At 29.3% G+C, this 12,611-nt stretch overlaps 2 protein-coding genes across 4 annotated transcripts in view; one reads left to right on the top strand and one right to left on the bottom strand.

Annotated features, from left to right (window-relative positions):
• LOC129913087 (neuroendocrine convertase 2) overlaps positions 1 to 12,611 on the bottom strand; it is a 94,035-nt gene that overhangs the window by 41,306 nt on the left and 40,118 nt on the right. The window lies entirely within an intron of this gene.
• Positions 3,529 to 7,590, top strand: LOC129913088 (uncharacterized). 2 transcript variants are annotated; one of them, XM_055991542.1, is made up of 4 exons: positions 3,529 to 3,662; positions 5,567 to 5,674; positions 5,747 to 5,918; positions 5,986 to 7,588. In XM_055991542.1, the coding sequence occupies exons 1-4, from the start codon at positions 3,639 to 3,641 to the stop codon at positions 6,597 to 6,599; spliced, it is 918 nt and encodes a 305-aa protein (XP_055847517.1). In that variant the 5' UTR covers positions 3,529 to 3,638; the 3' UTR covers positions 6,600 to 7,588. The 2 variants fall into 2 exon arrangements, with proteins under 2 accessions (XP_055847517.1, XP_055847518.1); XM_055991543.1 differs by lacking the exon at positions 3,529 to 3,662 and having other exon boundaries at positions 5,103 to 5,680; positions 5,986 to 7,590.

Here is a 12,611-nt window from a genome sequence, read left to right on the forward strand (position 1 = left end):
TGTTTAATTTAATTTTTTTTTTATAATGAAAACTGATAGGTACATAATTGGAAAAAAAGGTACACACCCTAATATAACATTTAAATTGATTTGGTGCTGTTTTCATATTTTTAGGTTCTTTTGGGATCCAATTAACTGAACATTTTATAAAAGGAGTCGGCTTATAATTGACCAGATGTGTCAAAGTTGAATAAAATCAAAAGGGTCAGTTTCAATTCGATGGACATCCTTAGTAATCCCAAAAGTTTGGTTCAAACTTTGATTGACTTTAATTGAGAGTAAAAGTTAAAAAAAAAATAAACGAATTAATGGTCATTGATTTCCGTTTCGATTGACTTTTATTTAAGGTGCAAAGGAAAGATTTTCTAATACATATTTTTTTATTAAATGTTTTTTTTTTTTTTTACTCAAAACATCGTTTTTTAGTCTATGATCATTCTGGTGTCAGTGTTAAATCCGAATCACTGCAAATTGTGGTCTGGTACAACCAGTTGAAATATTTAAGTTATCCCGATATTTGAATATCCGAAACGGTTCCGGGTTCTAGATCAATGATCAGATTTATTCAGATAATATCGGAGAGTCGGATAGTGTGGAATGTTCAGTTCCAAATATTATCCGGATATTCAGTTTCGTGTATCTAAAATGTTCGTTCTATTTTCAAAACCTGTTTGAATATTTCCGATATGTATGTTTTTTTTTGCATTTTCTAAAGCTATTACAAAAATGACTTGAATTTTTTTTTTAATATTCGTCCAGTTTCTTACAATTTTACCTTAAATTAGGTATTTCAACTTTTTAATATTGAAGATAATGTAGGTCAAACTATAAAAATTGTAAGAAAGTCGAAGACTTTTCATTTTTTTTTTATGCATAAATTGTTTTATTTGCATTAATTTTTTTTTGTATTTGCAATAGATCTATTCTCTTTAATTTAATAAGCGTGTTTTTTTTTTTAATATTTGATATTTTTACAACCCTGATGTTGTATGTTCTATTGCTTAATTTATATTCCTGAATATTTAAGATGAGTAATTTTAATAGAAAGATAGATAGATAATTTTATTGTGTAACAGAAAATTACATAGTTTACAACAATTTTATTTTAGTTATTGCACAGCTAAGAAATATTATGTACAAAAATTTTGTATCTTACTACTAAAAAATCATTATTTAGTTAATGAAGGACTTTTTATATTATATTTAAATTGAAAGTTGAAGGAAAAAATTAAAAAAAAAAAACCTTCATTTAAGTCACAGTACACATAAAAAGGTAATATATTCCGAACTGACATTGGTCGCCAGATTGTCAAAACATGACATTTTGGAGACCAATGTCAGCTACCGAATTCTTAATTGTTTAAAATACCGACGAAGAACGCACAAAAACCGATAAACCACGCACACTACTAATTTTTAAACAATTACACTGCACAACAAAATTAAAGTTTTTGTATGATGAATAAAGAATAAAGCTCGAATCCGAACTCAAAAATATTCTATCAGCTCCCGTTTTTAAAATATTACCGTTAGAAAATGCAAAAACACCTGATTCTGAAGTTATGCTGCTATGTGAGGGAATTTTTTTCAACACTCTTTTTAGAGGTTTGTATAAAGAACAGCTTTTCTTCGTTTAAAATCTGTCTAAATCTTTGCGATATCTTTTTTACAATCCGAGATATTGTAATTTGAAGTTATTATGCAGTTTGAAATAACGTTATTGATAAAATAAGCCAAAACACACGTACTTAAACTTAAGATATCTCGGATAAAAAAACGGATATAGGAAAGATTTAAACAGGGGTCGAACTACGGCATACGTTCGTTAACGTTTTGACTATTGCTCTCTCTATTTAATCAGAAGAAAATGATAGAGACAAAAAGCGTCAATACGTTAACGAACGTATGCCGTAGTTCGACCCCTGATTTTCAAAGAAGGAAAACAGTTCTTATAGAAACCGTTAAAAATTGTGTTGAAATAAGGTACCTCACATCATAGCATAACCTAAAAAACAGCCAAAACACGCTTTTTTCGCAAATTACAACGGCAATATTTCAAGACCTAAGATTGATAGAATATTTCTGACTTCATATTCGAGTTAAGCATACCAAAAACTATTGGAAAAGTATACTTCGGTTTATTCATAATAAAAATAGTCAAATTTTGTTGACCAGAGCTATCAGCCAAAAAACGTGTTTTTGCATTTTCTAAAATCAATATTTTTAAAACTAGAGCTGATAGAATATTTCTGAAACCTAATTCGTGTTCAGCACACCAAAAACAATTGGAAAAGTACTGTATAGTTTATTCATCCAAAACCTTGTTGTGCAGTGTTATTTATCATTTTCCGCGATGAAACACGACGAAAATTTGTTATTTTTTAATTTATAATATTTTTAAATGACATTTTATCAATTAAAACAAAAACAAATTTCCTGTTTACTGCGATTGAAATCTAAAAATTTAAGGCCGACCTGACAGATTGGTGCCCATTTTTGACAAACAAATTTTGACAACGTTCGGAATATATTACCTTATTATTGTCGTTTTCGATTGGCTCTCCGGAAGAGTCCGGAATCATTCAGAAGCGTTCTGAAACCATTTTATTGGCATGAAAATGACAGCTAGAACGATTCTGAGAAGAGAAATTCTCTTCTCGATTTCAAATCAGGATCCACTCAAAAAGCACTACTACATGAATACTCAAATGCCAAAAAAAAACTCAATCAGTGTTTTTTTTTTTTTTTTAATTCAAAAATTAATTCTTTTCTGAAATTGAAACGTTTTATTGGATTTCAGAAGGAGTGAATCCTCGAGTGAAACCAATCGAAAACGACATATGTGTACTGTGCATTTAAGTAGTGTTTGTAATAATATCACAGAAAGAAAATTTAAGAGATGGAAATAAATTAAATTAAAACAATATTTTGTCAATAAATAAGTAAATAAACAATTTTTAAATAAACGAAAAAACAAATAAATAAACAAATTAATAAATAAATAATTTCATAAATTAATAAATAAATAAATTAATAAATAAATATCAGTACATAATAAATTTTTTTTTTAACTGATAGTAGCCTAGTGCGACCAAAACAAATTATTTGATCCGCCCCTGTGCAATATTCTTCGAACAAATACCAAAATACAGTCGATTCTTTCTATGATTTCAAATCTAATGGAGAAATTGCGTACGAGTGAAGAGTGTTTCTATCGACCATGAAACCGCGTCTTATGAGTGATAAGAAAAACCACTCATTCTGATAAGCACTTTTTGAGTTACAAAATATCACTCTTCTTTTCCTACCTTCATGTTGAGTGCACAAAAAACTAACTTTAGCTCAGATATGCACATACACAATATGTATCACATTGACGTGACCGCGAATAAATATACCATAGTGTGTGTGTTACATACGAACAGAACAGTGTAGGTATTTCATCCATAAAAGTATTGGTATTTTCTTTTGTGCGCATTTTCTGCCGGTGTCATTTTTGTGTATTCAATTCACTTTTAGTTGTTAAAAGTCAAATGAAAACTGCAGACAAGGTTGTGTTTATATTCGTGCCATTTTATAAATAAATAAATAATAAACAAATTCAAGACAATAAATAATAGTATTAATTAATTTTAAATATGGATCAAAAGACTTTGAAAAGGGTAAGAATGTGTTGCGAATTGTAATAAACAAATGTTAAGCCATTCATTATTCACCAACACCTTTGAAATTTTATTTTGTTTATTTGGGTTCGAAATGAAAGCAAGCAAAGAAATGTCAAAAACAACGCCATGCATGATCTATGCAATCGTTTAAGGCTCTGTTTATTGTAAAGCGGGCAAATATACCGCCACACGCGATGCGATATAATCAGTGTTTGCATTTAACGGATTTTTCTTAGTTTTTGAGAATTAGATAGACAGACAAAATTGTCTCATATTATCGTACAGGTTAAGCTGGCGATTTAGAAAATCTGCTGAGCGTGGGTTGAAACCACGATGCCAGCTTTGCAGTCAACTGCCTATTTCTCTGTGTCATGCCTGCCTGCTGAAAAAAAAGTTAAGAAGTTTTGAAACAAGTAGTAAACTTGTTTCTTTCGTTTGAGGTAGAACGAATCTTCACCCACGAATACTTTCATTCTGGAGATTTGCTCTTTTTAATGACAAATTTAATACTAAACTGACAATATTAGGAAACCCCGCCGAGCAGCTCTGATTTTGATGATCTTTTTTTTCAAACCTCAGCAATTAAAAATACTATAACCTCTATAGGCTAAAAATTGCCGCTGTTGCCGTATTGATTTTTTTAAATTTAATTAAGAGTTTTTCAAAAATGTTGCTTAAATTTCAAATTAAATTAAATTGATTGAAAATTAAAGAAAAAAAAAAATAAATGGGAGCGATGACTTCAATCGCAAAAAAATATTTGAACACAACGGCAGCACATACAATATTAAAAATATACATTTTTAAAAAGCTAGAAGCTTTTTCCTATTTGTAAAATTAATATTAAGTTAATTGAATGAAGTTTTTCAAACTGGTCCTTAAAACCATAATTTTGAAAAAAAAAATCAAAAAAAATATTGAAAAATTTTAACATGTCGTTTTTAACTTATACAATATTAACTCCTAAGTGGGCTTGAGGAGTTAATATTGTATATTAAAAAAAAGGTCACGAAGATAGAAATAGTTTTTAACTTATCGTAATAAAATGTGAATTTATTTTTAAAATATTTTTTAACCAACTTTAACTTTTAACATTCAACAGCCCTTATTGTTAAAAGTTAAATAGCGAAAGTTTGAAGGTCTTAGAAAAAATCAATTATTTCAACATAAAAATTCAGTTTTTATCAAAAATCAAACGAAATTGAAGTAATTTTTAATTTTTTTTTCTTAAAAACTATAAAACCTATATGTTACCTTTTTTATCTTCGGAATTTAACTAATAATAATTATGGCCCAAAAAATTTAATAAATAAATTCATATTCTATCACGAAAAGTTTGAAAAAAAGTAATTTAAAATTTATTTAAAAACATTTTTTTTTTTTTCAAAATTCAGAGTTTGAAGACCATTATTTCAAAAACTCTTCATTAAATTTAGTGAATTAAAATTTTACACATAGGAATGAGATTCTGGCTTTTTAAAATTGTGTTTTAAATATTGTAGGTGTTGCCGTTGTGTTGAAGATTTTTTTTTGTGTTTGAAGTCAGTTTGTGAGTAAATTGCATTTATCGTTAAACGATGGAAGATTTTCCCTTACTCAAATATATTTTTTTCTTTAAATTACCTAGAAAATCTTTTTGGTATCATTTAATAATTTAATAATATGTAAGCAAACAAATTTAATCTTAATTTTAAAAATCAATACGGCTACACCGACAATTTTTAACTTTTAGAGGTTGTAGTTGTAGTATTTTTAATTACCGACACGTTTGAAAAAAAAATATCATCAAAATCGGAGCCCTTCGGCCAGGTTCTCTAATAATTTGCTTTAGTTTTTCCACTATACATATTTTCAACAGAATAGATTTATACGTCAAAAACTGTTTACCTACTTCATTTTAGAGAATAACCCACAGAACCAGACGACGAGGAATCCCTCACCGAAAATGGACCTACTATGAAACTACACTTCTTGTAAATTACATCAAAACAAACAAGATCGATTTCGAGGTATAGGTGATTTCCTAACTTTCTTTTAAAAAATCAAAAAAACGTATTAAATTTTTTTATCAATATTTTTAGAAACCAACAGCAAGGATTTACTATCAAAAATTCTTACAAATGTACCACATGAACATTCAATGGTCTTTAGTTCGAAACAAAACTCGAAATCTTAGAATTTTATATGAAAAAGCATTTAACTGGCAAAATACAGATGATGCACAAAATATGCCAGATCAGTTATCTAAGCAAAGTATGTTTAACTATTTTTAAGTATTTGTTTTTTTTTTTAATTATTTGTCTTTTATTTAACTTTCCAGGTATGATTGATAGAATGTGTCCACATTATAAATCTTTAGAAGAAGTCTTTTGTAATAGAATAAATAAAGATAAACCAAAATCTAGTCCCAATGAATATAATTCCACATTGGAAATAGAATATGCTCATGATATAGAATTTAAACAAATCTACAGTCCACCAGAGACACCTTCATCGCCACCAGAATCATCACAACATCATTCTCAACATGAACAGGAACAACATTTTCCACCACCAGTTTTCGAAAATATATCAGTGGTAAATGAAAACTTGCTTAGTGACCATCCAATACCACAGACACCAACTCATCATCCTGTTAAAAGAAAATCCATTGAACCATACACAACTGCCAGTAATTCAAAACATGATGCATCGGATTGTTTGATGGAGGTAGTTAAAATGATGTCGTCATATCTTAAAGAAAGAAGTGAATATCAAATAGCTCGACTTGATTTGGAAAGTAGAAAATTCGATTTCGAAAAAGAGAAGACTATTCGAGAATTGGAACTTAGAGAGAAGGAAATGGAAAAACATGAAAGGTTGCAAGTCATGGAAATTGAATCAAAAGAACGAATTCAAATGAAAGAACTTGAATATAAATATAGACAATTTTAAAAAGACGATTAAATAAATTTTACAAATTTTTGTACAAACAAATATAACAGCTACTTAACTAATATGACGCACTCAAGTCCTTTACATATCCTTAATCTGTTTTTTTTTTTTCATAAACAGATGTTTCAAATATAAAAGAGGAGGTGAAAGATCAATTTGATTGAATATTCACATTCGAGCAATTGAGATCACAAGAAAGATGTCATTATTTGTGGAAAGTAGACTTTCAAAATAAAAGCATAAAGGTCCTAAAGTTCCGACTTGTCTACGCAAAATATCAAAAACGCTAAAACCTGAAAGCAAAACTTATTATGACAATTTTTGTCTGTTTAAGCATCAAATCTTAAAATACCACAGTTATTATGTTGAATGAAATAAATGTATTTGTTTTCGAAAAGAAAATTTTAATTGAAGTTTTATATTCGATGACATTTTTTTACTGATTGACACTTGGAATTGTGTGGTAAGAGTTTAAGATGACAGATTTTTTTATATAAATGTATTTGTATTTGCAATAAATATTGAACATTTTATAAGAAAACACATTTTCAAATGGTTTTAATCAACGTTTTTGTTGATTTATTTTTTTGAAAATTTTTACCTCCATTTTTCCGGGCTGTTGCTCTGAAGTAAAAGTAAGAAATTGAGTTTTTATAAAACCTGGAACTGTGAATTAGAAGTCTCACAGCTGTAACAGACCAAGTCAAAAAAATATGAATCTGATGTTAAAATCTGGGCAAGGCTTGAATCAATTCAGGTCTTTCATTAGTTTGGTCGGAAAGTGATTCGTTTCAAATGGTTATCTTTTCGAAAAAAAAAAATAACATTCACCATAAGATTCAATGGTACACGGAGAAAAAAATGTCACCTTAAAATAAGATGATGCGCACATTAAATTTCACCACCTTTAAATTAGAAGATATTCGCTTAAAATAAGGTGATTCAACTTAAACTCAGTTAAATTTAATGTGAACTTCATCTTATTTTAATATGAATGTTCATTAAAAAAAAAAAACGACAAAAAATAAAAATTTTAATATTATAGTCGCATTTGAGCTTTACTTGCAGTTTATCATACTCATTTCCAACAGTGAGATAGCAAGATGTTAAGGCACTCGCCTAGTGACTCAACAGTTGCAGGTTCGATCCCCAGTGGATGCGACATTCGCTCCCCAAACAATTTTTTTAATAATGCACCGAAACAGTAAAAAATGAAACACCATCAGTAAAACGAAATGGAATTTTTGTCGGCATTTGGCAATAAGCTGTTCAGTAAAAAAAAAAAAACTTCATCAGTAAAATTTTCAAAATGGATTTATGAATAAAATTTAACTGCTAATGCATTGTTTCTTTTTGAAAAAAATTATTCAAAATATCTTTTCAACTTTTTTCATCAATATTTTGCTCAAAACAAAAGTTTAATGTATTCAAAATAGCTAAACAAAATTTTTACTGATGGATTTTACTGATAGCTATAAATGAGCCCTAATTTGATTTTAAAATCATAGCACTTTTTTTTAATTTGAAAGTGAAATGTATGTTTTATTGTTTTTGAAAATCGAGTTTTCGCTAAATTCGGGTTTATTGCTAAGGGCCAATAGGTTTAAAAATTTATTAGTTAAGTTGAATAATCCCAAAAAAGGGTATAAACTTCGGATTGAATGGAACGAATTCAGTTTTTTTTTGCTGGATAAAACTCCTTTTGCTATAAAAGTATATGCTTCAGTAAAAATGCTACTAGATCCATTTGTGTATTTCTGAGCAAACGGTAGCACTGGTCGGTTTTCAGTATTATAAAAATGTGTTTCGAAAAATAAGCCTAACCTAAAAATGGTTCAACCTTTTTCATAGATAATTAAATTATATATCGATATAATTCAGTTAAAAAATTTAAAAAAAAATTACATTTGTATAAAATTTTAAGTAACAATAAAAACAAAAGTGGAAAAATTGAGTATTTTTTTTTACTAAATCACTTGCTATTTAATGCTTGAACACGGTACCCAATCTTAATAGATTAACGAAGAGGTTAAATTCTAATATAATACATCTTTTTTTTTTAGTAGGTAAACAAAAAAGTATTTTTTCAAAAATTAGAATCTTTTCTTTATTTTTGAATTTTTTGGTTGAAACCAGGAGTCGAACTACGGCACACGTACGTTAACGTATTGACGCTTTATGTGTCTATCATTTTCTTCTAATTAAATAGAGAGAGCAATAGTCAAAACGTTAACGAAGGTGTGCCGTAGTTCGATACCAGCATTTTAAAAATGTGATAAAAAAGCTAATAATTTGTTAGTTTTGGACTTTTAAAGTAAACTGAACTCGAGGAACTGATTAAGTTGAAACTAAAAATGAAAAACAAAAACTACCTGCTACAAATTGGATCTTTATGGCTTTATATTCAATTGTGTGTAGGTATGTGTATTTTCGTAGGTAAATAAGGAATTAATTGGTGAACCGTTTCCAATCATTAGACATCGGTTATTGATAAGAAAAACATTTACCCATACAATGCAAATTCGAAAATTCAATTAAAAACGTCCATAATTCTAGACGTTGAAAATCGTGACTTGCCGACACTAATTATTTTAGTTTTTTTGATCTAAGAAATTTACTGAACCTTTAGTTTGTCAACATTGTTTGCATTGCATCACCCATTTTTTTCTAAATGAACTTGATTCCAATACCTACTAATTTAAAACGCGGTTACCGTTACGCAAAAAATCTATTTTTAGCGGTCTATGAATACCGGCTAGGTTTAATATCAAAAATTTAACAATTCCTTTAAAGTTATTTTTGATGTTCACATCAATGTTTTTATTAGGTTAGTATACATTTAATTCGACTTGTTTGTCTGGAGGGACATTCACAATAAACAATAATTCTCTATTGAAATTCTAGGAACTGAATTTGTAAAGTCTGCGAATTCTATTCTATGTTTTCTGAAAATCGATAATTTGTAAATGTAATGCTTCAAAAGTCTATGCTATCGTGTTTACAAACTTGGGAAATGGAAAGTGTATTTTCTTTTCAAAGGAATTTCACGCATTTCATTTAAATACAATAAAAAGAGACACATTTCCAAATGAAAGTCATGAATTCTTTGCTGGTTTTTGTGGAAATCTCTAATTCCCTTCACTTTGCATCTGTACAATAAAACTTAATTAATATCTTTCCAAATCAAATTAACTAAAATGTCAAAGTTCAACAGAAATCCATTAAAATTATCTCAACAAAAAAAAAAAGATTAAATAAAACACAATAAACCATGTAATAATATCTTAATCCATGAGTAATAAAAACCTAAACCTTAACCTAACAACAGCGTCTGCAAATACAGACACTTACATGAGTAAAAAAAAAAATCCAATCTAATTTACGACCTAAACACTCTCTGTCAGCACTTATTATAGCCTCGATAAAACTACTTATTTTGTGCAAATAAAATTCGACATGCAAATGGCAGGAACAAAGCGTTTTTCTCGACACCCATTGCCGAAGCTATTTACATTCATAAAAATATATAATAAAAGTAATTATGTTTAATCAATTTTTGCCCGAAAAATTATTTTGCCTTCTAGCTTCTATATATTCATAAATAATGTGGTTATTATGTGAATATGCGATAAATATTTTGTTGGGTAAGCTGCCGCTTTGCATGTAGGTTAAAGTTATACGCCTCCTGGCCCCTCCCTCATCTATACGATTTTTGCTTATCCAAAAAAGGGATAATTTTTTTCGCAGAATTCCGCTTTCAGATAGATACTCCACTTCAACTCTATATAAACCCTCTTGTCGCGACCCCCGACATGGATAAGCACTCAATTAGGTTGGTCTTAAGGGTTGGGGATTGGAGAAACACTGCTGGATGATATGGCTCAAGAGCTTTATAAAAGTTGGTAGTAGTTGATGTGATGGATACAGTAACTATAAAATTGTGTGAGTTTGATTGTTTGGTATTTTAATCATTGACGATAAAAACGACACAATTCGAAGTGACTATCATTTCTCCAGAACATTTTGCCTACACCGAACGATAAGAAATCAATTTTCTGTCATGAAACTTACGAGGATTGACTTTTCGATAATTTTGTTAAATGTATTTGAAGGCTTGGGTAATGCAAAATATAGCTCTAATTACATATTCAAAAGGCACCATTTCCCGAACTTACATCAAATCCTTGCAATTCTTGAGCCTTTCAGTTGGCATGGTATTAATTTATACATTCTAAATGTTTCCAAAGTGATTTTTTTTTTTATCTTAGCCTTGACATTGGTTTTTTCCAAAGAAAACAATCTTAGTCACAAAATGTAATTGTCAGATAAGGTAACCGAAATTCCGTGAATTCTGTGCAGTGCCGTGAGCTCTCATCAATTTCTCCAGATATGTTATGTTTGTGTTTTGTCTGGCAAGTTAGACATCAGGCAGGTTGGAGGCAATTGAATGAAAGTTTCGAATTTGACACTCTCTGATTTGACTAGAGAATGTGTAGGTATTATGACAAAGAATGATGTCCCACTGGTTGAAGGACGTTTTGAGGCTACACAGGTTACCGCTGTTAAATATATTAGAGCTCACTGGATTGATGTTAAACAAAACCTCCCCACTTACCGTACGCCTCTTTTGATTTCAGTAGTCTTTGGGTTTAGATATATCAACGTGGACCTTTCTTTAAAAAAATGAAACTTAAGCCATTTTTGCTTACAGTTACACACTTTTGCCTTTTCAACAATTAAAATTGATTTAAAAATTAAGAATGGAGATAGCAGCGGAGAAATGCTTGAAGAGGGTTTTTCATATATTTCAATATATGTATTAGACTACAAGGAACAATAAAATGCAGTGAAAGTCCTGCGAATATTAGTTTCTGAGGTCAAATCTTAATTTGACTTTACTTTGAAAAGCGGACCTGGTACATACATTTCAGCAAATAACAAAGCAACTTGTTGTCTTGATTGGAATAAGGTTTTGTGATATTTATTGGCAACTATTATAGCTGCAGAATCTATTGTAAAACGTCTAAGAACTTAAATAAAAACGTTCAATTTTTAATCGAAACCAAAAATAAAATGAATCATTAGCGTTTTGGGGCCAATTACAGATTTTATTGTCTCTTCGAAAAAACACCCTTTCGGCTAATTTTTTTTTTTTTTTTGAAAACTCTTTATTCTTGCTTCCTATTCCAAATTCAACGTTTTTACCAAATTTCATTAAGGTTGGCCATCTTTTTTGTTCACTCAAAAAAACACACCCTTTTAACCATCATATTCTTAAAGACACTTTAGATTCTTGTTTCTAATTTCAAAAGTGACATAATTGCTGGATTTCAATAGGGTACCACTAATATTACTTACTTTTTGCAATATACCCACATTTTCTATACACCTACAAAAACACCCTTTCACATGAAACAAATGTATGGACTTATTTGATTCGTCATTCTCATGAGAAACCAACAATTTTAATAAATTTCGTGAAGATACCTTTTATACCATTGATTTGATCGGACACCCTTTCACATAAAATATTTGTATAGACTGTTTATAGACTGCTATAACTTTTCTTAGATCAGTCGTATTGACCTTATTTTTTCATTATAGATTCAGCATCAAAAAATAACCTAAAAACACCCTTCTAAACAATTTTTTGTTATAGACCTTTTTGATATCCCAAAAGTACAAACTTTTTGCCAAGTTTCATAAACGAAATAATTTTTTTTTTTAAATGACTATTTTACCTGTCTGAAATATTGTTTTGATAGTGATAAAAGGAGCGCACAGTATAACCCGAGCTTTCAACTGCGCATGACGTTTTTCATCTCTGTCGCTAGTTCCAAAGTTCACCATTACCAAACGTAATAGATCGCCGGTACCCGGGGACATTAACTTGTCCTCGGATAAAAAACTGTGCTCCACAATGTTTCCCAAACATTTATTTCATAATAAATTTGCTCCTTTACAATGTCACCCAGATACTGACAATTCAGATATGGATGACTCAGATACACC

This window comes from Episyrphus balteatus, chromosome 3 (genome assembly GCF_945859705.1).
Source record: "Episyrphus balteatus chromosome 3, idEpiBalt1.1, whole genome shotgun sequence".
Classification (NCBI taxonomy): domain Eukaryota; kingdom Metazoa; phylum Arthropoda; class Insecta; order Diptera; family Syrphidae; genus Episyrphus; species Episyrphus balteatus.

Bases quoted from the DNA above. Each gene is read 5' to 3' on its own strand.
- LOC129913088 (XM_055991542.1), top strand. From the start codon at position 3,639: ATGGATCAAAAGACTTTGAAAAGG. The intron at 5,675-5,746 runs GTATAGGTGATT...CAATATTTTTAG, and splicing joins CAAACAAGATCGATTTCGAG to AAACCAACAGCAAGGATTTA. The intron at 5,919-5,985 runs GTATGTTTAACT...TTAACTTTCCAG, and splicing joins AGATCAGTTATCTAAGCAAA to GTATGATTGATAGAATGTGT.